The sequence below is a fragment of the Pongo abelii genome, chromosome 1 (genome assembly GCF_028885655.2).
Source record: "Pongo abelii isolate AG06213 chromosome 1, NHGRI_mPonAbe1-v2.0_pri, whole genome shotgun sequence".
NCBI classification, from domain to species: Eukaryota; Metazoa; Chordata; class Mammalia; order Primates; family Hominidae; genus Pongo; species Pongo abelii.
The window spans coordinates 23812761-23839276 of NC_071985.2; the positions used below are offsets into that span (position 1 = coordinate 23812761).

General features: G+C 48.7%; 1 protein-coding gene across 6 annotated transcripts in view; it reads right to left on the reverse strand.

Moving 5' to 3' along the window:
- The window catches only part of LOC100437687 (epoxide hydrolase 1), a 33064-nt gene extending 14123 nt beyond the window's left edge, over nucleotides 1-18941 (reverse strand). Inside the window, exons 1-6 of one of the 6 annotated variants that reach the window (XM_024248634.3) lie at nucleotides 18617-18750; nucleotides 12276-12463; nucleotides 9290-9470; nucleotides 1183-1410; nucleotides 720-849; nucleotides 1-209 (exon numbers count right to left, since the gene is read on the reverse strand). In XM_024248634.3, coding sequence (XP_024104402.2) covers nucleotides 1-209; nucleotides 720-849; nucleotides 1183-1410; nucleotides 9290-9470; nucleotides 12276-12458 — 931 coding nt within the window. In that variant the 5' untranslated portion in view covers nucleotides 12459-12463; nucleotides 18617-18750. Of the gene's footprint in view, nucleotides 210-719; nucleotides 850-1182; nucleotides 1411-9289; nucleotides 9471-12275; nucleotides 12464-18313; nucleotides 18763-18785 lie in introns of those variants that run through there. The other 5 variants (XM_024248639.3, XM_063716428.1, XM_063716426.1 and 2 more) reach the window with 5 other exon arrangements.
- Between the last annotated feature and the right edge of the window lie 7575 nt (nucleotides 18942-26516).

Here is a 26516-nt window from a genome sequence, read left to right on the forward strand (position 1 = left end):
CCACGGTGTCGGGCTTGGTGCACTGGATGTGCATGTAGCCGCTCTCCCTCATCAGGCTGTAGAGGACCTTCTCCTTGACGGGGTACAGCAGCTCCACATCCCTCTCAGTGAGGCCAAGAAACCTCCCGAAACGCCGTCCCAGGAGGAGTGTCAGGGTAGAGAGATTGCTTAACACCAAAGCCATGTTCAAGTGCAGGCCTTTCACGTGGCTGAAGGCAGAGAGAGGGGCCGGGGTGAGGCTGGGCTGGTGTCAAGGACAGGGGGAGAGGAGAGATGGCGGAGGAACAGGCCTCAGGGCTGAGGAGCGAGCACAGAGCCAGCCTCTTTCAGCACCGGCCCCACTGGGGAGCCCATGGGAGTTGGAGGAGGGAGGCTGGGGGTAAAATACAGTTTCTGGGGAGTTGGAGGAGGGAGGCTGGGGGTAAAATACAGTTTCTGGGGAGTTCTGCTCAGGGCTGTCCCAGAGCTTGGTCCAGCGGAGAGGTCTAATGCCTGACCTTCCCCTCCTATCACAGGCCTTCTCTGCCTGGGAACCTGGCCCAGAGCCGCAACCCTGGGTTACAGACAGGAGGATCCAAGTCAACCTGCCTCAGGTACTGCTGAGTGACAGGTCACACTCCCTCCTCTCCCCTGGGGGGGCCTTGGCCCACCCTGCACAGAGGTCCACCTCTTAGAGGACACACACACACACACCCACCCCACCCTGACAGTGACCTCACCTGGGCACCAGCTGGGCCATATTAGTGCAGATCAGGGACCCCCAGTCCCCTCCTTGAATGTAGAATTCCTGGAAGCCCAGCCGCAGCATCAGCTTGTAAAAGATCCTGGCGGTGGCCACCGAGTTGAACTCTGGCGGTGATGGGGAAAGGCATGGAGTCACATGCAGTCATAGGAGTCATTGGGCCCTCTGAGTGTTCTGTGAAATTTCTCAGGCCCGTCCACCCCCAGGTGGAGGTGAGAAAAGCTCACAGAAGGAAGAAGGAATCCTGGAGCCCAAATATAGGGGTGGCATCTCCAGCCCCGGAGGGCGATGAGCCTGGGGCCAGCCTCTCAGGCCCCTCCTTTCCCAGCTTCCTCGGGACAACTCCCTGCTCACCCCCCCCAGAAGGAGAGCCTGGCGGGAACACCTGGCCCACCCTTGGCGAGGACGGGGCGGTTATGGAGCCTCTAGCAGCTCCGTACCCCTCTTGGAGGATGCCTCTGAGAAGCCATAGCCAGGGATGGAAGGGCAGATGACTTCAAAAACGTGCTCATCGCTCAGGCCATGGTTCTTGGGGTCAGTCAGGAGTGGGATGATCTTATAAAACTCGTAGAAAGAGCCGGGCCAGCCGTGCACCATCAGCAAGGGCTTCGGGGTGCGGCCTGCGGGCAGCTGGGGGGGCTTCACGTGGATGAAGTGGATGTCCAGCCCTGGGGGGACAGAGCACAGTCAGGGTGGAGGGGGAGAGAAGACCCTGCGCGGTCAGGCTCTGGCACCCCCCAGAGCCTGGATACTGAGTACTGCCACCCTTAGTACCCCCGCCCCCCTGCCCCCCATGGTATTGACAGTAATAATGGCTGACCCTGGCTTCACACTCACACTGCGCTCCAGGTGCACAGATGTCCTCACTCGGCCTTCACAACCTCCCTGCAAGGGAGCTACGATTATTGCCTCCCGGTTTCCTTAGAGGTGCCCCCTGACAGCTGGGCCAGGTCTGTACAGCCACTGCTGGCTTTCCAGGGCTCAGGACAGCTCCTGGCTCACAGCAGGCCTCCATAAATACTTGTTCAATAATTTAAAATCTGGAGGGTAGGGAGAAAGCCCCACGTATCCAGCAATACAGGATTAATCAAGTATAGTTTGACAGTATACTGGAGTCCAATACAGTCATCTAAACTGACAGGGTAGATGTATGTTTATTTAACATAGAAAACAGATCAGAAGATATTGCTGGGAGGTAAAAGCAAATGATCAAGTCATATCCATTGTGTGACCCAGTTTTTGTAAAAAGTCATCTATGCTTATACTGTAGTTATACCATGTATTGGTGAATTTTAAAAGTCTGGGAGGATAAACTCCAAGAATGTAAAAAGCAGTTCTCCCTGAGCAGTAGATTCCAGTGCTTTTAATTTCTCTTTGAGTTTTATGTACTTTCCAATTTTTCTACAATGAACAGGTATTAAATGCATAACTTTTTTCATACACATTGACAAAATGTTACCTTTTTCTGCTTACCAAATGACATTTTCTTTAAAGTGGAGGATTTTTGGCCTGGTGTGGTGGCTCACGCCTGTAATCCCAGCACTTTGGGAGGCTGAGTTGGGTGGATCACCTAAGGTCAGGAGCTCGAGACCAGCCTGGCCAACATGGTGAAACCCCGTCTCTACTAAAAATACAAAAAAATTACCCGGGCATGGTGGCAGGTGCCTGCAATTCCAGCTACTCGGGAGGCTGAGGCAAGAGAATTGCTTGAACCTGGGAAGCAGAGGTTGCACTGAGCCGAGATCACACCACCACACTCCAGCCTGGGCAACAGAGCAAGACTCCATCTCAAAAAATTAAAATAAAATAAAGTGGAAGATTTTTTTTTCAAGTGCAATGCTGGAAACATCATCATAGCCAAGGGCAGGTGAATGGATTCTGGTCTCCTCTGGACTGACTTGGGGCCTCTGCATATCAAAAGAAGGCAGCCCCTTCCCAGGCCAGTGCCCTGGACAGCACCTGGGGCCTTACGGCATTCACAGTGAGGGCGGCTGCCATGCCTGGGACCCTCTGCCACCAGGGCTGGTGCAGTCAGCATGGTCTAGCTAATGTTCTGTTCTGTCGTTAATATATTATACAAATAATACATGTTTACTGTAGAAAACTTAGAAAACACAGATAAGCCAAAGGGGGATGACTCACAAGTAATCCCACTGTCTAAAGAAAATATGGTGTTGTCTGTGTAAACTTTATTTTGGAACAGTTTTAGATTGCTGAAAGACTGCAAAGAGTCCAGAAAACTCCCATATACCTCACACTCACCGGGTTTCCTCCATTATTAATATTTTATGTTAGAATGGTACATTCATTACAATTAACGAACCAGACTGAGATATTATTAACTATGAAGTCCATAGTCTGATTTCCTTACTGTTTACACTTTTTATTATATGGCAAGAACACGTAATACGGGTCCTACCCTTTTAACAGATTTGTAAATGCCCAACACTGACGGCGCTCTGCTGTACAGCACATCTCTAGGATGTATTCGGCTGGCAGGACTCAAACTTTACACAGCAACGATCAGCAACACCGTATCCCCTATTCCCCAGCCCCTGACAACCACTCTTCTACTCTCTGCTTCTGCTGAGTTTGACTATTTCAGATTCCTTCTATAGGTGGAATCATGTGGTATTTGTCCTGTCCCTGGCTTATTTCACTTAGCATTATTTCCTCAGTTTATTCATGTTGTCACACATTGCAGGATTGCTTTTTTTCTTGTTATTTTAGAGATGAGGTCTCACTGTGTTGCCCAGGCTGAAGTGCAGTGGCACAATCATGGCTCACTGCAGCCTCAACCTCCCGGGCTCAAGCGATCCTCCCACCTCAGCCTCTCAAGTAGCTGGGACTACAGGTGGGCAACACCATGTCTAGCTTATTTTTGTTATTTTTTTTGTAGAGATGGGGTCTCGCTATGTTGCCCAGGCTGGTCTCAAACTCCTGGGCTCAAGCCATCCTCCCACCTTGGCATCTCAAAGTGCTGGGATTACTGGTGTGAGCCACCACACCCGGCCCGGATTTTCTCCTTTCTAAAACCTGGATAAAACTGGTATCTACACACAACAAAATAATAGCCAGATTTCCTTAGTTTTTCCCCAATGTCCATTTTCTGTTTCAGGATCCCATCCAGGACTCACACGCCACTGAGCTGTCATGTCTCTTTAGACCCTTCTTGGCTGTGACAGTTCAAACTTTTTAAAAAGACTTAGAGAACATAACTTTTAACAAAAATAGAACCATACATACATTCTATTTTAGAATCTTTTTTTTTTTTTTACTTAACAATGTATCCTGGGTGTCCTTCTACGTTGCCAAATTTACTCCTATTCTAAAGTTTATTTTAGTAGGTGATCTTATCTCCCTTGGAACACACTGCATGAAGTGAGATTCTTTTTAATTCAAATTCTACCACATTGTCATTTGAGTTTTAAATTAGAGAAAAAGTACACATCCATGCTTGTGGATGCACAGGCTCTCCCAGGACGCACGAGTAAAACACAGCTGCCTCTGGCCGGCACAGGGGCAAGAAGGAGCTGCTTCTCACTATATTCCCTTCTGTGCTTTTTCTGTTTTAAATATTTCAATTTTTTTTTTTTTTTTTTGAGATGGAGTCTTGCTCTGTTGCCCAGGCTGGAGTGCAGTGGTGCTATCTCGGCTCACTGCAAGCTCTGCCTCCTGGGTTCACGCCATTCTCCTGCCTCAGCTTCCCGAGTAGCTGGGACTACAGGCGCCCACCACCACGCCTGGCTAACTTTTTGTATTTTTAGTAGAGACGGGGTTTCACTGTGTTAGCCAGGATGATCTCAATCTCCTGATCTCGTGATCCACCTGCCTTCGCCTCCCAAAGTGCTGCGATGACAGGCGTGAGCCACCGCGCCTGGCCTAAATATTTGAATTTAAAAAATTAAGACTTTTTAAAAATGGAGACAGAGTCATGCTAAATTGCCCAGGCCGGCCTCAAATCCCTGGCTTCCTCCTGCCTCAGCCTCCCAATGTGTTGGGATTACAGGCATGAGCCACCAAGCCTGGTGAAGATAATTTTTTTTTTTTTTTTTTTGAGATGGAGTTTCGCTCTTGTTGCCCAGGCTGGGGTGCAATGGCACGATCTCGGCTCAGTGCGACCTCTGTCTCCCTGGTTCAAGCGATTCTCCTGCCTCAGCATCCTGAGTAGCTGGGACTACAGGTGTGCACCACCACGCCCGGCTAATGTTCGTATTTTTAGTAGAGACGGGGTTTCACCACGTTGGCCAGGTTGGTCTTGAACTCCAGTCGTCAGGTGATCTGCCTGCCTTGGCCTCCCAAAGTGCTGAGATTACAGGCGTGAGCCACCACACCCAGCAAGACATTTTTAAAAAGCCCATAGCTCATAGTTTGCCTCATGGGTCCCTGTTTCCCTTTGTGGGAGGAAATACTGTTCTGACTTTCCCTATAGGTCCGTGGCATCCATAGGATGCTCCATGACAGGGCTGCTGGGTTAGCATCCCAGAGCTGAGGAGAGCTCAGGATGGCCGTGCTGGGCTTGGAGGGGAGGAGGGGAGGGGGTGGGGTATTGGGTGCCAGGGCCAAGGGTAAAGGAAAAAGGGACAGGCAGGCGGAGACCTGGTGCTTCAGGCAGTTCCCTTCTCCCTGGATGTGATGGGGTTGGGCCTACCCAGAGGTCTCTGATGCCCGTGTAAGCTCTCAGACTCTGAGGACAGTGCCTGGTTGCCTGTGGTGGGAGGCCCAAGATGTGGGATAGATCTGGAAGCTCAGCATAGAATGAGGAGGGAAGTGGCAGGGACAGGGAGGCTGAACGGCGAGGCCAGTGTGGATGAGGACAGAACACTGGGGTGGGGGTTGGAGGCTGGGCTGTGAGCAGCCAGGAGTGCAGGGGTCAGTGCAGCGACAGAGACAGAGACAGTGCACTGTGAGAGAGAAGAGGGAGGAGGACCTGGACCAACCCCAGCCTGGGGAACCAGGACAAGATTCAGGGGGATATTGAAGGTTTGCTGGGCCCACAGACCAGAGGCTGCCGGTTCAGCCCTATTGGGGATGGGCAGAGAATGCAGGAACCCAGGCCCAGCGGAGGGACTCCAAACCGCAAGGACCAAGGCCAAGAACAGGCCTCCAGCCCCGGGCAGGGTGCCAGAACCACACATGGGTAAATCCACGATTAATTCAATGCTGGAAACTGGCTCCTTTGGAGCCGTTGTACGTGAGGGAGCTTTTGTACCGTAAACACCCCATGTCAGCTGGGTGTGGTGGCTCACGCCTGGAATCCCAATACTTCGGGAGGCCAAGATGGGAGAATTGCTTGAGCCCAGGAGTTTGCGATCAGCCTGGGTGACATGGTGAGACCTTGTCTCTACTAAAAATGTAAAAAAAAAAAAAAAAAAAAAAGGCCGGGCACGGTGGCTCACACCTGTAATCCCAGCACTTTGGGAGGCTGAGGCAGGTACAAGGTCAGGCGATCAAGACCCTCCTGCCTAACACGGTGAAACCCCGTCTCTACTAAAAATACAAAAAATTAGCTGGGCGTGGTGGCGAGCGCCTATAGTCCCAGCTACTCAGGAGGCTGAGGCAGGAGAATGGCGTGAACCCGGGAGGCGGAGCTTGCAGTGAGCCGAGATTGCGCCACTGCACTCCAGCCTGGGCGACAGAGCAAGACTCCGTCTCAAGAAAAAAAAGAAAAAAAAAAAAAGCCTAGTGTGGTGGTGCATACCTGTGGTCCCAGCTACTTGGGAGGCTGAGGTGGGAGGATCACTTGAGCTCAGGAGGTTGAGGCTGCAGTGAACTGTGATCACACCACTGCACTCCAGCCTGGGTGACAGAGTGAGACCCTGTCTCTAAAAAAAAAACCCAGTCTCATGAGGAACCCTGAAAGGGTCCAGTGGGGTAAGGCTGGCAGCTGCCAGGATGGAAAGGGCCCTTTACTGCCTCCTGCCTCTGGGCCTTTGAACATGCTATTCCCCTTTCTTGGACCACCTTCCCCACACACCTGGCAAAGTCCCACTCATTTCAGCTTAGATACCACCTCCTCCAGGAAGCCTTCCCTCACATTCAAAGGAAGATTGTGGGGCTCATGAAGCTCCCAGAGCCTCCTCCTTCAGAACACCGCCACTACGTGCTGTAATTGCCCCTGAAGAGCCTATGAGCTGTGAAGGAGGGACCCTGTCCTCTCTATGCGTCCCCAGCCCCAGCAGAATGCCTGGGTACAGCAGGCACCCTGTTAATTTCTGCTGGATGGACACTGAAGAGCTGGGACAACACAGGGATCCAAGTCAAACTCAAGGAAGCCAGGCAATTTCGTGCCAGGAATCCAAACAGGAACCTGTGGTAACTGCATACAGCACTTTGGCTGGGATTAAGTGGCTTGGATCCTCTTGTTAGGCTCATAACAGAAGATATCAAAAATCCTGCAAAGAATACCGTAACACTCAAGAGGAGTCCAAATTTGATCCAAAAAATCATTCCAGATTTTTTTTTTTTTTTTTTTTTTTTTTTAGTGTTCTTGGCTGAGCTCCAGGAAGGGCTCTAGTTCCAGGACACACACAACTGGGATTTGACTTAGTTTTTCTGTGGCTCATTCTCCCTCAGGCCTGGCCTGCTTGCATCAGAACAAGGATGTTTGCTGCCCTGGCACCTCCAAGTTGAGGTTTCCATCCATCCTTCCTTTCTCCCTTTTTTTTTTTTTTGAGATGGAGTCTTGCTCTGTCGCCAGGCTGGAGTGCAGTGGGGCGATCTCGGCTGACTGCAACCTCCGCCTCCCTGGTTCAAGCAATTCTTTTGCCTCAGCCTCCCGAGCCGCTGAGACTACAGGCACATGCCACCATGCCCAGCTAATTTTTGTATTTTTAGTAGAGACGGGGTTTCACCATGTTGGCCAGGATGGTCTCGATCTCTTGACCTTGGGATCCACCCGCCTCAGCCTCCCACAGTGCTAGGATTAAAGGCGTGAGCCACCACATCCGGCTCTCCCTCTTTCTTTTTTTTAAGACAGAGTCTCGCTCTGTCGCCCAAGCTGGAGTACAGTGGTGTGATCTCAGCTCATTGCAGCTCTACCTCCTAGGTTCACACCATTCTCCTGCCTCAGCCTCCCGAGTAGTAGCTGGGACTACAGGCGCCCACCACCACACCTGGCTAATTTTTTGTATTTTTAGTAGAGACAGGGTTTCACTGTGTTTGCTAGGATGGTCTCAATCTCCTGACCTCATGATCCACCTGCCTCAGCCTCCCAAAGTGCTGGGATTACAGGCGTGCGCCACCATGCCCGGCCTCTCTCTCTTTTTTTAAGAGATCTGTCTTGATCTGTCACCCAGTGCAGTGGTGTCCTCATAGCTCACTGCAGCCTTGAATTCCTGGGCTCAAGCAATCCTCCTGCCTCAGCCTCCTGAGTAGCGGGGACTACAGGTGCATGCCACCACACCCAGTTAACACTGTATAATTTCAATTTCCTTTTTTTAGGAACTTTAGTTTATCTGACTGACCAACATGTCTTTCATATACATTAAGTAATTCCTAGAATTTTAACAAATTCAAATCTTCACTGTTCCTTGAAAAGGCCAAATTATCTTAAACATTACAAATAAGATTCCTAACATGTACAATTTCCTCAATATAAAAAATTAACAAGCTCGGCACAGTGGTGCTTGCCTATTGTACCAGCTATTCAGGAGGCCTGAGGCGAGAGGACTGCTTGAGCCCAGGAGTTCGAGGCTGTGGTGAGCCATGATCACGCCTGTGAATAGCCGCTGTGCTCCAGCCTGAGCAACACAGCAAGACCTTGTCTCTGAAAAAGATTAATTGTATGGCAACCCACAGAGTGGGAGAAAACATTTGCAAATATCATGTAAGAGATTTTATTCAGAGTAAAATGATGCAGCTGCTGCGGAACACAGTATGGCGGTTCCTCAGAAAATTAAACACAGAATTACCGTATGATCCAGCAAGTCCACTTCTGGGTATAGATCCAAAAGAATTGAGAGCAGAGTCTTTTCTTTTTTTGAGATGGAGCCCAGGCTGGAGTGCAGTGGTGTGATCTTGGCTCACTGCAACCTCCACCTCCTGGCTTCAAGCAATTCTCTGCTTCAGCCTCCAGAGTAGCTGGGATTACAGGTGCCTGCCACCACATCTGGCTATTTTTTGTATTTCTAGGAGAGATGGGATTTCACTATCTTGGCCAGGCTGGTCTTGAACTCTTGACCTCGTGATCCACCTGCCTCAGCCTCCCAAAGTGCTGGGATTACAGGTGTGAGCCACCCCACCTGGCCTGGGTCTAAATCTCATCTCCATCCTTCCTCTCAAAGATTGCCACATCATTGGACTGGATGGTGCATTTCTTTGCTTTTAAAATTGCATGTATGTGTTCCTGCCTAGCTCTAAAGATGGACAGATTTGTTGTGACTGCAATATGTTTGCATTTAGTAAGGTTACAACTTATAAGTACATCTCAGTGACCTATAATTGGGTTCTGAATCTCTCCAACTTTATCTGACTCTAAGTCACACTGTGGAAGAAGGCTGTTCTCATGACATACATCCCTCTCTGGCTGGCATTTTGCAAACATACCTTCAATCTTAGTCTTGAAGTGAGGGTATCTGTTGAGAATCTCCACCTGCTTCTTCCAGTCAAATCCATTCCTCCAGTAGGAGATGACTTTCTTCAGGTAGTTGGAGTTGAAGCCATAGTGGAAGCAGCTGTCCTCCAAAGGTGGGGTGAAACGGAACTTATCGATCCTCTGGTGTAAGTCCTGGAGCAAAATGCAGGACCCCAAGTTGAGAGGGATGGGTAGGACAGAGCACAAGAACAAAGTCTGTTTCCAGAAAACACAGCAAACCCTGCAGCCACAAGACACTGCACTCTGGTAGTGGCAAGGCAGTTTCCCACATCACTGGCTACTCCCAAAGCGGATGTGTTCTTCACTTCTTCCTTCTTCACTGTAGACTTTGCATTTCTTTTTTCTGTCTTTTTTTTTTTTTTTTTTTTTGAGATAGGGTCTCACTCTGTTGCCCAGGCTGGAGGGCAGTGGCGTGATCTGGGCCTACTGCAACTCCCACCTCCCAGGTTCAAGCGAGTCATGCCTCAGCTCCCAGAGTAGCTGGGATTACAGGTGTGAGCCACCACGTCCGGCTAATTTTTCCATTTTTAGTAGAGACAGGGTTTTGCCATGTTGGCCAGGCTGGTCTTGAACTCCTGGCTTCAAGTGATGTGTCTGCCTTGGCCTCCCAAAGTGGTGGGACTACAGGTGTAAGCCACTGCGCCCAGCCCATCTTTTTACTCTTTAAGTGTATACACAATACTCATCTTTAATTTACCCAGGCGTCTCTACAGCAGGAGTCAGCAAACTTTTTCTGTAAAAGGCCAGATAGTAAATGTTCTAGGCTGTGCAGGCTGCAGTGACTCCACTCTGTCTTCGTAGTGTGAAAGCAGCCACAGCCAATGCACAGATGAATGGGGGTGGCTGTGTTCCAATAAAACTTTATTTATGGACACTGAAATCTGACTGCTGTATAATTTTCACATGTCACAAACTATTATTCTCTTTTGATTTTTTTCCCCCTAACTATTTAAACAGGTAAACACTATTCTTGGCATAGGGGGTGTGCTAAAACAGGTGGCAGGCTACATTTGGTCTATGGGCCATGGTTTCCTGACCCCTGATATACAACATTGAATGATACATTATAACTCAGTTGGGATAAAAATTACAGGCCAGGCCCAGCATGGTGGTTCACGCCTGTAATCCCAGTGCTTTGGGAGGCCAAGGCAGGGGGATCGCTTGAAGTCAGGACCAGCCTGGCCAACATGGCGAAACCCCATCTCTACTAAAAATACAAAAATTAGCCGGGCATGGTGACAGGCGCCTGTAATTCCAGCTACTTGGGAGGCTGAGGCAGGAGAATTGCTTGAACCTGAGAGACGGAGGTTGCAGTGAGCCAAGATCGCACCACTGCACCCCAGCCTGGTGACAGAGCAAGACCCTGTCTCCAAAAACTAAAAAATTTACAGACCAGGAGAGAGGGTGCAAGTCTCATGGGCATGTATTAGGCTAAAAGGCCAGCCCCAGAGGGAGGAAGTTCATGTCAGCTTAGGGAGCCTCTCAAGTGTCACCTTCCAAGGCTTCTTCCCAAGTGTTGCAGTCACCCCCAGACAGACTCCCTTAGGAGTCTAATTCCCTAAAGGAGCTTTCCTCAGGGATCAGCCTTGGCCCTAAATAGCAAGGCTGCAGCAAGCAATTCCTACCCAGGGAGCCTCAGCCTGGTTGCTCTTGGGTTTAGCCCAGCTTCTGCTTTTAAATCCCTCCCTCCTTGGAACTCTCATGACTTTTTATCCATGCTTTTTGTGACATTCATCCTTATCCATCTTTTTCTTTTCTTTGAGATGGCATTTCACTCTTGTTGCCCAGGCTGGAGTGCAGTGGTGTGATCTGGGCTCACTGCAGCCTCTGCCTCCTGGATTCAAGGGATTCTCCTGCCTCAGCCTCCCGAGTAGCTGGCATTATTATAGGTGCCCGCCACTATGCCCAGCTAATTTTTTGTATTTTTAGTAGAGACGGGGTTTCGCGATGTTGGCCAGGCTGGTCTTGAACTCCTGACCTCAAGTGATCCGCCGCCTCAGCCTCCTAAAGTGCTGGGATTACGGGCGTGAGCCACCGCACCCAGCCTATCCTTATTTATCTTTAAGTCTACCTTTCTTTGTGCACATTCCTTTTCTCATTCACTGGACTGTATGCTGTTGGACGGAAGGGGCTCTCTCTTCTCCCAAGTACTCACTGGGCCTGCACACAGTAGGTGCTCAAAACCCATGGAATGAAAGGATTGGCAGGGCCATGCCAGGCCTGCCTACCCTCCTGTCTCCCACTCAAGCCTTGCTCCTCCCCGAGAATGCAGTCTCAGGTCACCCCACGTGCCCAGTCACCTCCTTCCTGACTGTATCCCTGTGCAGAGGAGGAGCAGCGGCTTCAGGATTAGATTGGACTTCAAATCCTTCCGCATGTTAGCTAGGCCGCCTTGAACGAGTTGCTTTATGCCCCTGAGCTTCAGCTTCTGCATCTGCAGTTTGGGAACAACAGTCCTCACCCCGCAGGATCACCGCAGGGATTGAATGTGACCAGGAATGGCTGACACTCAGCCAGTGCCTAACCAGCAGCATCCCTGTCTTCTCAGTGCTTCCTGGGTCTCTGACGGGAACCTGCTCACTTTCTCTCACAACCTCACTCCCAAGGCTTCAGGCAGGGCATAGAGGAGGTGATGACGGCTGCTTTCTGTGACCTTTGATGCAGGTACCTGGGTCTGCTGGCACCCCATCTCCTGCCTGAGCACTGCTGGGCCTTGGGTAGGGAAAGGAGAAGAGACCAAGTGGGAGGGCTGGGCATCCCTCTCCAAAGCAACCTGCACCTGCCCAGCAGAGGAAAAGCAGACTGAAATACACTCCCAAGTAGGATGGACCATTCCCAAGCCCCCGTCCCCTCTCGCCTCTGGCCTGAGACCCAACCCCTGTCTTCGAGACACCACCCTTTCCACTGCCCAGCCCGGCCTGGCCCAAGGTGCCTTACGTGGATCTCCTCATCTGATGTTTCCACCTTGAAAGGGCGGATGCTGTCGTCCTCCCTGGCTGCGGACCTCGTGCCCGGCCCCCACCACCCATCTTCAAGTGGCAAAGTTTCTTCTTTGTCCCGGTAGATGAACCAGTAGATGGCAAAGCCCAGCACTGAAGTGAGGAGGATTTCTAGCCACATGGCTCCTGCAAGATGAGGGGAAGCCATCAACAACGGGGCCTGCCCAGCCTGGCCCTGACAGCCCAGAGACTCCGATCCCCAGCAGGCTCTTTCCTGCTGCGCTCTAACCCTGTCCCTGATTTTATTTACACTTCACCTAATATATACATATTATATACATATATACACACTATATACATATTATATATAGTATAAATATTATATATATATGATATAGAATAATGGAAAAACAACAGACAATGAGACAAAATCACCCACAATCCTACTAAGCTTTGAAAACTGTTCTTCATCCTGGGAAAATAGGAACCTGGGTTGACTTCTGTACAGCCCTGGGTAGGGGGTTTTGGGAGCTACATTTCTGAGGCCTCATTTTTTTTTTTTTGAGACGGAGTTTCACTCTGTCACCAGGCTGGAGTGCAGTGGCACAATCTCGGCTCACTGCAAGCTCTGCCTCCCAGGTTCACACCATTCTCATGCCACAGCCTGCCGAGTAGCTGGGACTACAGGCGCGTGCCACCACACCCAGCTAATTTTTGTATTTTTAGTAGAGATGGGGTTTCACCATGTTGGCCAGGATGGTCTCGATCTCTTGACCTCGTGATCCACCCGCCTCGGCCTCCCAAAGTGCTGGGATTATAGGCGTAAACCACCGCGCCTGACGGCCTCATGTTTTTTGCATGTCTGAGAAGGCTTTTAACCACAACCTCTGGGCTTCCTACCCCAGGGGAGAGGAGCACCCTTCCTGAGTGGTGGCCCACAGCCCCTGCTCTGTCCCTCTTGGAGAGGGGCTTATCCTCAGGGCAGACAGGGGGTAATGGTGAGGCCCAAGTGCTGGGAAATTAAGTTCAATTTGGGGTTGGGGGACACTGTTTCAGAGGTGTCAGACCACGCAGGGACGCCTGCCTTTGTCCTTCACCCTTAGCGGCAAGTCCCGCTTTCCTGGGGCAGGGGCAAGTACCCCTCAACCCCTTCTCCTTCACCCTTAGCGGCAAGTCCCGCTTTCCTGGGGCAGGGGCAAGTACCCCTCAACCCCTTCTCCTTCACCCTTAGCGGCAAGTCCCGCTTTTCTAGGGGGCAAGAACCCCCCAATCGCTTATTTCCGCACCCCGACCTCTTATCTCTGCCTCCGATTGCTTATTTCCGCACCCCGACCTCTTATCTCTGCGCCCCATCCCTTATTTCCGCACCCCAACCTCATATCTCTGCGCCCCAATCCCTTATTTCCACACCCCAACCCCTTTCCCGCTTTTCTGGAGGGTAAGAACCCCCGAGCCCCTTCCCTCCGTGTCTCTACGCTCTCTTCTCTCTCGGCTTGCCTCCTTCACTATGGGCAAGCTTCCACCTTCCATTCCTCTTCCTTCTCCCTTAGCCTGTGTTCTTAAGAACTTAAAACCTCTTCAACTCTCACCTGACCTAAAATCTAAGCGTCTTATTCTCTTCTGCAATGCCGCTTGACCCCAATACAAACTCAACAGTAGTTCCAAATAGCTGGAAAACAGCACTTTCAATTTTTCCATCCTACAATATCTAAATAATTCTTGTCGTAAAATGGGCAAATGGTCTGAGCTGCCTGACATCCAGGCATTCTTTTACACATCAGTCCCGCTCTAGTCTCTGTTCCCAACGCAGCCCATCCCAAATCTTCCTCCTTTTCCTCCTGCCTGTCCCCTCAGTCCCAACCCCAAGCGTCGCTGAGTCTTTCTAATCTTACTTTTCTACAGACCCATCTGACCTCTCCCCTCCTCGCCAGGTTGCTCCTCGCCAGGCCGAGCTAGGTCCCAATTCTTCCTCAGCCTCCGCTCCTCCACCCTATAGTCCTTTTATCACCTCCCCTCCTCACACCGGGTCTGGCTTACAGTTTCATTCCGTGAGTAGCCCTCCCCCACCTGCCCAGCAATTTACTCTTAAAAAGGTGGCTGGAGCTAAAGGCATAGTCAAGGTTAATGCTCCTTTTTCTTTATCCCAAATCAGTTAGCGTTTAGGCTCTTTTTAATCAAATATAAAAATCCAGCCCAGTTCATGACTCGTTTGGCAGCAACCCTGAGACACTTTACAGTCCTAGACCCTAAAAAGTCAAAAGGCCGTCTTATTCTCAAAATACATTTTATTACCCAATCTGCTCCCGACATTAAATAAAACTCCAAAAATTAAATTCCGGCCCTCAAACCCCACAACAGGATTTAATTAATCTCGCCTTCAAGGTGTACAATAATAGAAAAAAGTTGCAATTCCTTGCCTCCACTGTGAGACAAACCCCAGCCACATCTCCAGCACACAAGAACTTCCAAATGCCTGAACCGCAGCGGCCTTCTTTTCAAGGGCCTGTTTCCCTTGCCTCCATAACTGTTGTGGGTATTGATGGCCAGGCTTCTAAACCTCTTAAAACTGCCCAACTCTGGTGCTAACTTAGACAATACTGTTTTAAGCAGTCCTTTTTTAGTTATCCCCACCTGCCCAGTTCCCTTATTAGGCTGAGACACTAACTAAATTATCTGCTTCCCTGACTATTCCTGGACTACAGCTACATCTCATTGCCACCCTTCTTCCCAATCCAAAGCCTCCTTTGTGTCCTCCTCTTGTATCCCCCCACCTTAACCCACAAGTATAAGATACCTCTACTCCCTCCTTGGCAACCGATGATGCACCCCCTTACCATCTCATTAAAACCTAATCACCGTTACCCCGCTCAACGCCAATATCCCATCCCGCAGCATGCTTTAAAAGGATTAAAGCCTGTTATCACTCGCCTGCTACAGCATGGCCTTTTAAAACCTATAAACTCTTCTTACCATTCCCCCATTTTACCTGTCCTAAAACCAGACAAGGCTTCAGAATCTGCGCCTTATCAACCAAATTGTTTCGCCTATCCACCCCGTGGTGCCAAACCCATATACTCTCCTATCCTCAATATCTCCCTCCACAACCCATTATTCTGTTCTGGATCTCAAACACGCTTTCTTTACTATTCCTTTGCACCCTTCATCCCAGCCTCTCTTCGCTTTCACTTGGACTGACCCTGACACCCATTAGGCTCAGCAAATTATCTGGGCTGTACTGCCGCAAGGCTTCACAGACAGCCCCCATTACTTCAGTCAAGCCCAAATTTCATCCTCATCTGTTACCTATCTCGGCATAATTCTGGTACAAACACACGTGCTCTCCCTGCTGATTGTGTCCGATTAATCTCCCGAACCTCAATCCCTTACAAAGCAACAACTCCTTTCCTTCCTAGGCATAGTTAGTGCAGTCAGAATACTTACACAAGAGCCAGGACCGCACCCTATAACCTTTCTGTCCAAACAACTTGACCTTACTGTTTTAGCCTAGCCATCATGTCTCCGTGCAGCAGCCGCTGCCGCCCTAATACTTTTAGAGGCCCTCAAAATCACAAACTATGCTCAACTTTCTACATTTCTCATAATTTCCAAAATCTATTTTCTTACTCACACCTGACGCATATACTTTCTGCTCCTCAGCTCCTTCAGCTGTACTCACTCTTTGTTAAGTCTCCACAATTACCATTGTTCCTGCCCCAGACTTCAATCCGGCCTCCCACATTATTCCAGATACCACACCTGACCCTCATGACTGCATCTCTCTGATCCACCTGACATTCACCCCATTTCCCCACATTTCCTTCTTTCCTGTTCCTCACCCTGATCACACTTAGTTTATTGATGGCAGTTCCACCAGGCCTAATCGCCACACACCAGCAAAGGCAGACTATGCTATAGCACAAGCCACTAGCCCGCCTCTTAGAACCTCTCATTTCCTTTCCATCGTGGAAATCTATCCTCAAAGAAATAACTTCTCAGTGTTCCATCTGCTATTCTACTACTCTTCATGGATTATTCAGGCCCCCTCCCTTCCCTACACATCAAGCTCAAGGATTTGCCCCCATCCAGGACTGGTAAATTAGCTTTACTCAACATGCCCCGAGTAAGATAACTAAAATACCTCTTAGTCTAGGTAGACACTTTCACTGGATAAGTAGAGTCCTTTCCTACAGGATCTGAGAAGGCCACCGCAGTCATTTCTTCCCTTCTGTCAGACATAATTCCTCAGTTTAGCCTTCCCACCTCTATACAGTCTGATAACAGACCAGCCTTTATTAGTCAAATCAGCCAAGCATTTTTTCAGGCTCTTAGTATTCAGTGACAGACTAAAGGTCTTTTAAAAACACACCTCACCAAGCTCAGCCACCAATTTAAAAAGGACTGGACAATACTTTTACCACCTTCCCTTCTCAGAAGTCAGATCTGTCCTCAGAATGCTACAGGGTACAGCCCATTTGAGCTCCTATATAGATGCTCCTTTTTATTAGGACCCAGTCTCATTCCAGACACCAGACCAACTTAGACTGTGCCCCAGAAAAACTTGTCATCCCTACTGTTTTCTGTCTAGTCATACTCCTATTCTCCGTTCTCAACTACTCATACATGCCCTGCTCTTGTTTACACTGCCAGTTTACACTGTTTCTCCAAGCCATTACAGCTGATATCTCCTCGTGCTATCCCCAAACTGCCACTCTTAGCTCTTGAAGTAAATAAATAATCTTTGCTGGCAGGACTATGCTGAATCTCCTTTGTCAGGCCTCTGAGCCCAAGCCAAGCCATCGCATCCCCTGTGACTTGCACGTATACATCTAGATGGCCCGAAGTAACTGAAGATCCACAAAAGAAGTAAAAATAACCTTAACTGATGACATTCCACCATTGTGATTTGTTCCTACCCCATCCTAACTGATCAATGTACTTTGTAATCTCCCCCACCCTTAAGAAGGTTCTTTGTAATTCTCCCCACCCTTGAGATCCAACCCTGCCCACAGAACATTGCTCTTAACTTCACCGCCTATCCCAAAACCTGTAAGAACTAATGATAATCCATCTCCCTTCGCTGACTCTCTCTTCGGATTCAGCCCACCTGCACCCAGGTGAAATAAACAGCTTTATTGCTCACACAAAGCCTGTTTGGTGGTCTCTTCACACAGACGCGCATGAAATCTTAGGCACTCTCTAATCAGATGTCCTGAGTCCTCCCAATTCTTAGACCTTTTATACCTGTTTTTCTCCTTCTCTTATTCCATTTAGTTTTTCAATTCATACAAAACCGTATCCAGGCCATCACCAATAATTCTACACGACAAATGTTTCTTCTAACAATCCCACAATATCACCCCTTACCACAAAATCTTCCTTCAGCTTAATCTCTCCTACTCTAGGTTCCCACGCCACGCCAATCCCCCTCAAAGCAGCCCTGAGAAACATCGCCCATTATCTCTCCCTACCAGCCCCCAAAATTTTCGCCGTCCCAACACTTTATCACTATTTCATTTTATTTTTCTTATTAATATAAGAAGACAGGAATGCCAGGCCTCTGAGCCCAAGCTAAGCCATCATATCCCCTGTGGCCTGCACGTACACATCCAGATGGCCAGTTCGTGCCTTAACTGATGACATGCCACCGCAAAAGAAGTGAAAATGGCCTGTTCCTGCCTTAACTGATGACATTGTCTTGTGAAATTCCTTCCCCTGGCTCATCCTGGCTCAAAAGCTCCCCTACTGAGCACCTTGTGACCCCCACTCTGCCCGCCAGAGAACAACCCCCCCTTTGACTATAATTTTCTTTTACCTACCCAAATCCTATAAAACGGCCCCACCCCTATCTCCCTTCGCTGACTCTCTTTTCTGACTCAGCCCGCCTGCACCCAGGTGAAATAAACCGCCATGGTGCTCACACAAAGCCTGTTTGGTGGTCTCTTCACACGGAGGCGCATGAAAATCAGTGTTCCAACTTGGGTGACAAATAAGTGCATTTCGCGCGGAGCGAGCCAAGGCCCTGGAAGCAGAGCTCACCCAAGCCAGGGGACGCGGTGCGTTCCCGGGGTCGCGAGCTTCCCTCCCTGAGCCTCCATCCCTGCCGCGGCCGCCCGCAGTCTGGGACGCGGAATTCCCTGCGAGAAGTCCGCCGCCGCCTGCAGGCTCCTTCCCCGAGTAGGCGGCACTCGCAGTCTCCCGGCTGGGGCAGGAGCTGGGGGCGGACCAACTAGAAGTCCCTCTGCACCCCTGCGGGCCGACCGCAGCCTCGACCCCTTGGCGCCCCTGCCCGCTGCCCACCCCGCGGCCGAGCCCGCGCGGAGCCCGAACCGGGGCGCTTACAGTCTCGGCTCGCAGGCTCCGGCGACGGCAGGCGCGCGATCTCTCCGGCTCCCTGGCTCTCCTCGGCTAGTTTTCAGCCGCCCCGGCGCAGTCTCCGCCCAAGCCCGGCCTCTGAGCGGGGCGTTCCCCGGCCTGGAGGACCCGGGTTCCGTCCCTCCCCTCCGGTTACCTGAGCGATCCGGGAAAGTCTCTAGGCCTGCCCAAGGCTCCACCTCTGCTGGGGATAAAACGGGCTACTTAAAGGGCGGTCCACGGCCCCCTGGCCAGAAATGGAGAGAAGCGTTTAGCAGCTCCTACAGCAGTTTGATCCTTTAACTTCGTCAGTTGAATCTAAAAAACAAAAATCCAAACTTGCATGATGTCATGATGTGTGTCCTTTTTTTTTTTTTTTTTTTTGGAGACAGAGTCTCACTGTATTACCCAGGCTGGAGTGCAGTGGTGCGATCTCGGCTCACTGCAGCCTCAAGCGATCCTCCCACTTCAGCCTCCAGAATAGCCGGAACTACAGGCTGCGCCACCACACCTGGCTAATTTTTTGTTTTGTAGATACGGGGGTCTCACTTTGTTGCCTAGGCTGATTTTGAACTCCTGGCCTCAAGCGATGCACCTACCTCCGCCTCCCAAAGTGTTGAGATTATGGGCGTCAGCCACTGCACCTGGTGGTGTATGTCTTTTTAATTTCATCTTTCTAGCAATTCATTCTTAGTATATTTAACAAACATATTGGTCCGTGACATGCTGGGAAATCTAAAAACAAATTAATGTCTTTAAACAGAGAATGTGAGAAGCAATGGTCTGAAGCACTCTTGGGGGTCTTCATGGTGAGGACCAGTATAGGATGCTGAGTTCAATGACAGGGGAGCAACCTCTTAGTGAATCACCTCCCGCTTTGGAGGGAGCTCAGGGCCCAGGCAGGTGGTTGCTGGGGCTCTTTTAGCTTCCCGGAGAGCGTTGATCCCCAGCCCCTCATCGTTAGAAAGCCTGCCCTATCGCCTCTGCCATCACCCCTCCTTAGTTCCTCCCTTCACCTGCTCAGAGGTGCAGTTCTTTCAACCACCAGCATCCTCACGATCTCGGTTGACAGACTACAGCTAGGAGGCCACATGCAGGGCCTGTGGCTGGAGTTTTAAGCTTCTGAGTGTCACCTTGCACACTTCAGGCTAAGGTTTACCACCACCCACCTTCCCTTGGCCTCCAACCTTTCTGCTCACCCTGGCCCAAGAATTCTGGCCAGCAGACGCACTCACCTCACTCCCACCTCCAAACTTTTGCTCTTGCAGTACTGCCGGACAGGGTGCCCTCCTCCATCCACATAGAGAGTCCTCTTGTTCTTTAATTCTACACCCTCCTATAAAAGCTTTCTCTTGCACCTACAGTCTCTGACATCTCTGTATTCCTTTCAGAACCTGCAGTCTGGGAGAGTTCTTTCCCCTCCCCTCCAAATAGTTCACACAGAAGCTCTGCCTCTGGCCACTTCACCAGGGGACCCAAATTCGTTACCCTTAAAACTGCAGTGATGGTGAAACAGGTAGGAGTCAGGACTTAATGCCAGAGGTGGGGCTTGGACACCAGATTGAGGACCAAATTGAGGACTAGCTAAAACAGGGACTGGGTGGAAGCTGAGCATAAGATATGCCCACCAGTGTGTCATGTCAGTTTACCAGGGCACGCCCCCGGAGTTATCACCCCCTTCCATGGCAATGACCCAAGGCCCCAAAAGTTACTACCCTTTTCCTAGAAATGTCTGCATGAACTGCCCCTTAATCTGCATGTAACGAAAAGTGGGTATCAACATGACTGCAGAATTGCCCAGAGCTGCTGCTCTCAGCACACTGCCTGTGGGGCAGCCCTGCACTGCAGGAGCAGGCCCCCTCTGCTGCTGCTGGACACAGCCACCTCCATAAAAGTTGCTGTCTCACACCACGGGCTCTCTCTTGAATTCTTTCCTGGACAAAGCTAAAAACCCTGCTGGGCTGAGACCCAATCTGGGGTCTCACCTGCCCTGCGTCAAAACTCTTCTAAAATTAGATATTGGTGATGGTTACATCACTACAACTCTGTAAATATACCAAAACCCGTGAAATTTTACACTCTTAAAGAGTGAGTTTTATGGGTATGTGAATTATGTCTCAATAAAGTTGTTATTTTATTTATTCGTTTGTTTTTGAGATACAGTCTCACTCTGTCGCCCAGGTTGGAGTGCAATGGCGCAATCTCGGCTCACTGCAACCTCCACCTCCCGGGTTCAAGTGGTCCTCCTGCCTCAGCCTCCCAAGCCGCTGAAATTACAGGCACTTGCCACCACACCCGGCTAATTTTTGTATTTTTAGTAGAGATGGGGTTTCACCATGTTGGCCAGGCTGGTCTCAAACTCCTGACCTCAAGTGATTTGCCTGCCCTGGCCTCCCAAAGTACTGGGATTACAGGCGTGAACCACCATGTGTGGCCAAAGCTGTTGTTTTTTCAAAACTGCATTAAAATGGCAACCTCTTGTATCCTAATACTCTCCTACTTGGTTAATCATCCATCCAGCGTTGGGCTATGAAATCTAAAATAGTGCAAGATATTTCTAAGTACAGTCTACATATGGGCAGTGTAGAAACAAATGCATCAGAGTCCAACTCAGCAGGGCAAAATTTAGACAGATTTTTACTGCTTTTGGCTAAAAGCCATTGAAAGGTTTCTGGAGCAAAAGAATGGGTATAGTGTGATCTTTAGAATAAATTATATTGTGTAAAAAATCAGAGCAAGGCTGTTGTTCTGCATAAACATCTGGAGAGTTTCCAGGTACATCAGGTAGAATGAAATAATGTGTGGGAGGCAATCTTGGATAAAAATTGTAGATCAATTCCTGATTCAACAAAAAGGAAACAACATTGCTTCTGCCAAAAATGCACAATATGGATAGAATCATGAGGAAATATTGCACAAACCCCACATTAACATTCTACAGGCTGGGCGTGGTGGCTCAGGCCTGTAATCCCAGCACTTTGGGAGGCCGAGGCAGGTGGATCACCTGAGGTCAGGAGTTTGAGACCAGCCTGAACAACTTGGAGAAACCCCATCTCTACTAAAAATACAAAATTAGCCCGGCATGGTGGTGCATGCCTGTAATCCCAGCTACTTGGGAGGCTGAGGCAGGAGAATCACTTGAACCCAGGAGGCAGAGGTTGTGGTGAGCAGAGATCATACCATTGCACTCCAGCCTGGGCAGCAAGAGCGAAACTCCATCTCGGGAAAAAAAAAAAAAAAAGGTCTACAAAATAGCTGACTTGCACTTTTCAAAAATGTCAGTGTGAAAAAAGGGCAAAGTAATGAAAGATATGGAAAGACTGAGAAGCTCTTCCTGATTAAGGGGGACAAGAGAGCTGCGAAACCTCATTGCAGTGCTCTGTTCTAGATTGGATCCTGGCCCAGAAAAAAAATTTATATAAAGAATATCGTTGGGACAATTGGGGAAATTTGAAGGAGTTCTGTAGATTCAATAATAGATTATATTAATGTTCATTAAATACCTTGAGTTTGAAAACTGAATTGTTTCTTAAGTGAATATCATTGATCTTAAAAAAATGTACACTGAAGTATTCAGTTGGTGCAAAAGTAATTGCGGTTTTGCCATTACTTTCAATGGCAAAAACCACAATTACTTTTGCACCAACCTAATATTTAAGGAATCATGTTTGAAATTTAAAATGGTTCAGTGTGTACACATATATAGGAACTGTATGTGTGTGTGTGTATATATATACACACACACACACACAGAGAGATATTGAATTAGAAAGCAAATGCAGCAAAGTGTTAACAATTAGTGTCTGGGTAAGACATGTATGGGAGTTTTGCAACTTTACTGTAAGTTTACTGCTATTAATTACCATTATCCACAGCTAATGACATTCAGAGGCCCCATAACAAAATAGCTGACTCCCTATTTGATCACCTGCCATTGAGGCCAATCAGGTTACTACCCACCACACACAGAACTTCCAACTGATGTTTTAGTGTCTCACTTCTAAATATTGAGGGATCACCAAACACTTGGGCAAAGCCTGTGACATGAAAGGCAAGGCCCAAAATAGAGAAAAACTGCTCACAGGCAACAGAGACAAGGCAAAAAGCAGAAAAATCTTCAAAGAAATCTTAATGCCCTTGAAGATATGAGAATAATTCTATGAAAAAGGGACAATAGACAATTTGAAAAAAAAGGAACATTCAGAGAATTAGATAATACTTCTTGAAATAAAAATTCTAACAGAAAAGTCAGAAGATAGAATTGAGAATTCTCCCAGAAAAACAGAACACAAATTAAAGAGATGGACAGTCGGGCGGTGGGGGGTAGGGGAAGGAAAAGAAAATCAGATGACCAATCCAGGAAGCACCCGGACTAATATGAGTTATATGAGAGAGAAAGAGAACACCAAACAAAATAAATTATTAAAGAAATAATCCAATAATATTTCCCAAACCAAAGGACAAGTGGCTCCAGATCAAAAAGGCACGCTCAAAAGTTAGAAAACCCGTACCAATGAGACATATTGTGAAATTTCAGAATGCTAAAGAAAAAGGGAAGATCCTAACAGCTTCTAGAGAGAGGGAAAGATTTTCAAAAAGGTCAACACAAAGATCATCAGACTTCTCAACAGCAACACTGGCTCTCATAAAGTAGTGCAGCAAGGCCTTGAAATGTCTATGGGAAAAGTATTTCTAACAATTCTATAATAAAATGTGGGGGCAAATTAAAGGTATTTTCAAACATTCAGGGACTAAAAACATTTTTACTTCTCATGCACCTTGTCTTGGGAACTTACTAGAGGATATACTCCAGCAAAACAAGGGAGTTAAAATATAAAAGGGGAGGCGGGTGTGGCGGCTCATGCCTGTAATCCCAGCACTTTGGGAGGCCGAGGCGGGCGGATCACTAGGTCAGGAGATGGAGACCATTCTGGCTAATACGGTGAAACCCCGTCTCTACTAAAAATACAAAAAATTAGCCAGGTGTGGTGGCAGGCGCCTGTAGTCCCAGGTACTCGGGAGGCTGAGGCAGGAGAATGGCGTGAACCCGGGAGGCAGAGCTTGCAGTGAACCGAGATTGCACCACTGCACTCCAGACTTGGTGGCAGAGCGAGACTCAAAAAAAAAAAAAATATATATATATATGCACACACACACATATATATACACATACATACACATATATATGTGTGCGTATATATACACATATATATATGTGTGTGTGTGTGTGTATATATATATTATATATATATAAAAGGGGAAGACATGGTTTTTGGGAAACAGAGAATCTAATACAGATTATCAGCAAAGGGGAGTCTCAGCTTGACAGCTGTGCAGCAAAATTAGAGGGCAACTTGTCCAGATTAGAAGAAAAAGACAGGGAGCGGGAAGGAGAGAAAGATGAAGGGTGCTAGGAAGCAGGCCTCGGGTTGTGGGGGAGGGAATAATTAATGCATTTACTGATAACGTTTTTTTTTTTTTTGAGATGGAGTCTCGCTCTGTCTCCCAGGCTGGAGTGCAGTAGTGCAATCTCGGCTTACTGCAAGCTCCGCCTCCCGGGTTCACGCCATTCTCCTGCTTCAGCCTCCTGAGTAGCTGGGACTACAGGCGCACGCTGCCACACCCGGCTAATTTTTTTTTTGTATTTTTAGTAGAGACGGGGTTTCACCGTGTTAGCCAGGATGGTCTCCATCTCTGACCTCGTGATCCACCCGCCTCGGCCTCCCAAAGTGCTGGGATTACAGGTGTGAGCCACCGCGCCTGGCCAACTGATAAACTTTTTGGAAAATAATATCAATGGACATTTGTCACATCCAATGGTACATTGGGGGGGGAAATTAAGACAATATATAGAAAAATAAGCAAAGGGAAAAAACTACAGGAAAAATGGGAAATTGTTTGAGAAAGAAAATGTACTAATGGCACATTGCTTGGCTCTGTAGTGGACAATATTTATATAATCATAATTTTGTAGGCATTATTGATTTAGGCCTGGTGTGTGGCTCACACCTGTAATCCCAGCACTTTGGGAGGCCGAGGCAGGTGAATTACTTGAGGCCAGGAGATTGAGACCAGCCTGGCCAACATGGTGAAACTCTGTCTCTACTAAAAATCAGCCGGGCTTGGTGGTGCGTGCCTGTAATCCCTGCTATTCGAGAGGCTGAGGTATGAGAATTGCTTGAACCCGGGAGGCGGAGGTTGCAGTGAGCTGAGATTGCGCCACTACACTCCAGCCTAAGCGACAGAGTGAGACCATCTCAAAAAAAAAAAAAAAAAAGACATTATTGATTTTACAAAAAGTATAATTATTACTATATTGGGGGGATGGAGTGGGAGCAGTAGGGTTTAGTGTAAGAAAAAATGCATTATAAGCATAACATTTAAATATACAGAGACAAATACCAAAAGACTTGAAAGTAGAATAGGAGGGCCGGGGGTGGTGGCTCATGTCTGTAATCCCAGCACTTTGGGAGGCTGAGGCGGGTGGATCACCTGAGGTCAGGAGTTTGAGACCAGCCTGGCCAACATGGTGAAACCTCATCTCTACTAAAATTACAAAAATTAGCGGGGCATAGTGGTGGACCCTCATGTTAGGCAGGCTGACCACCTGGGGCCTGGGCCTGCCTCCCTCCTTGATGCTGACGATCATGGGCAGCGAGGCAGTCTCCGAGGCGTTGCACTGTCGCGGCCCCAGAAACGGCCACTTGAAGGCCAGGGCCTCCGGGGGCTGCTGGCAGGTGCCCACACACTCATAAGCCAGGAAGCCCGGGGGCTCCAGCACCCAGTTCTCGGCCCACTTCATGCCCTGCAGGTCAGTGTACATCTCCTGGCGGCAGCAGCGGGAGCCCTCGGTCACTGGTGCTTCAGGGTCACAGTCACCCTGAGCTGTGTGGGCAAGGGAGCAGGGTCAGAGGTCAGCTGGGAAAGCTGAGGTCAGAAGGCCTGGCGCATAGCTTAGTGGGCACCTGGGAGGGAGATTTATGATCCAGCTCTCACTGTGTTCTAAAAGCTCAATATTTGTGAGAAGATGAATGAATAAACATATTTGAATCATAAATAATTAAATCAGCTACTATTAATTAAAGGTCTCCTAATAGGCCAGACAATGAACTAGGTACTTCACATGCATTATCTCAGGTGATGTCTGCATTTCATCCTCAGGTAGGTTCCGGCATTAACCCCATTCCACCTGAGGCCACTGACACCCAGAGGTGTTCAGTGACGTGCCAGAGGACCTGCAGCCAGTGGAAGGCAGAGCTAGATGGAGGCCAGACCAACCGGTTCCAAGGCCTCTTCTTAACCACTGTACTATGCAGCCCCTGTCTGCTCCAGAGAGTTAACTTGTCCATGAGGAAAGAATTCATCAAAGCAGGAGGAAAGCTCATCTCCCCTAGTAACAGCTAAAGCTAGGATTTTTCAAAGATTTCATCACGGAGAAGGGTAAAGTGAAAGTAGATGATTACAATCGTGTATATGGAGTCAATGGCAATATAAAAATCCATTGAAAATTGTCAAAGATATTTTGCAATAAAATGAATAATGCAATTTCTTCCTTTTTTTGTTTTTTGAGATGAGTGTTCACTCTTCTTGGCCAGGCTGGAGTGCAATGTCTCGATCTCGGCTCACTGCAACCTCCACCTCCCAGGTTCAAGCAATTCTCATGCCTCAGCCTCCCTAGTAGCTGGGACTACAGGCATGCGCCACCGTGCCCAGCTAATTTTTGTATTTTTAGTAGAGACTGACTGGGTTTCACAATGTAGGTCAGGGTGGTCTCAAACTCCTGACCTCAAGTGATCCACCTGCCTCGGCCTCCCGAAGTGCTGGGATTACAGGTGGGAGCCACCACCCTGGGTCTCTCTCTTTTTTTTTTTTTTGAGATAAGGCCTGG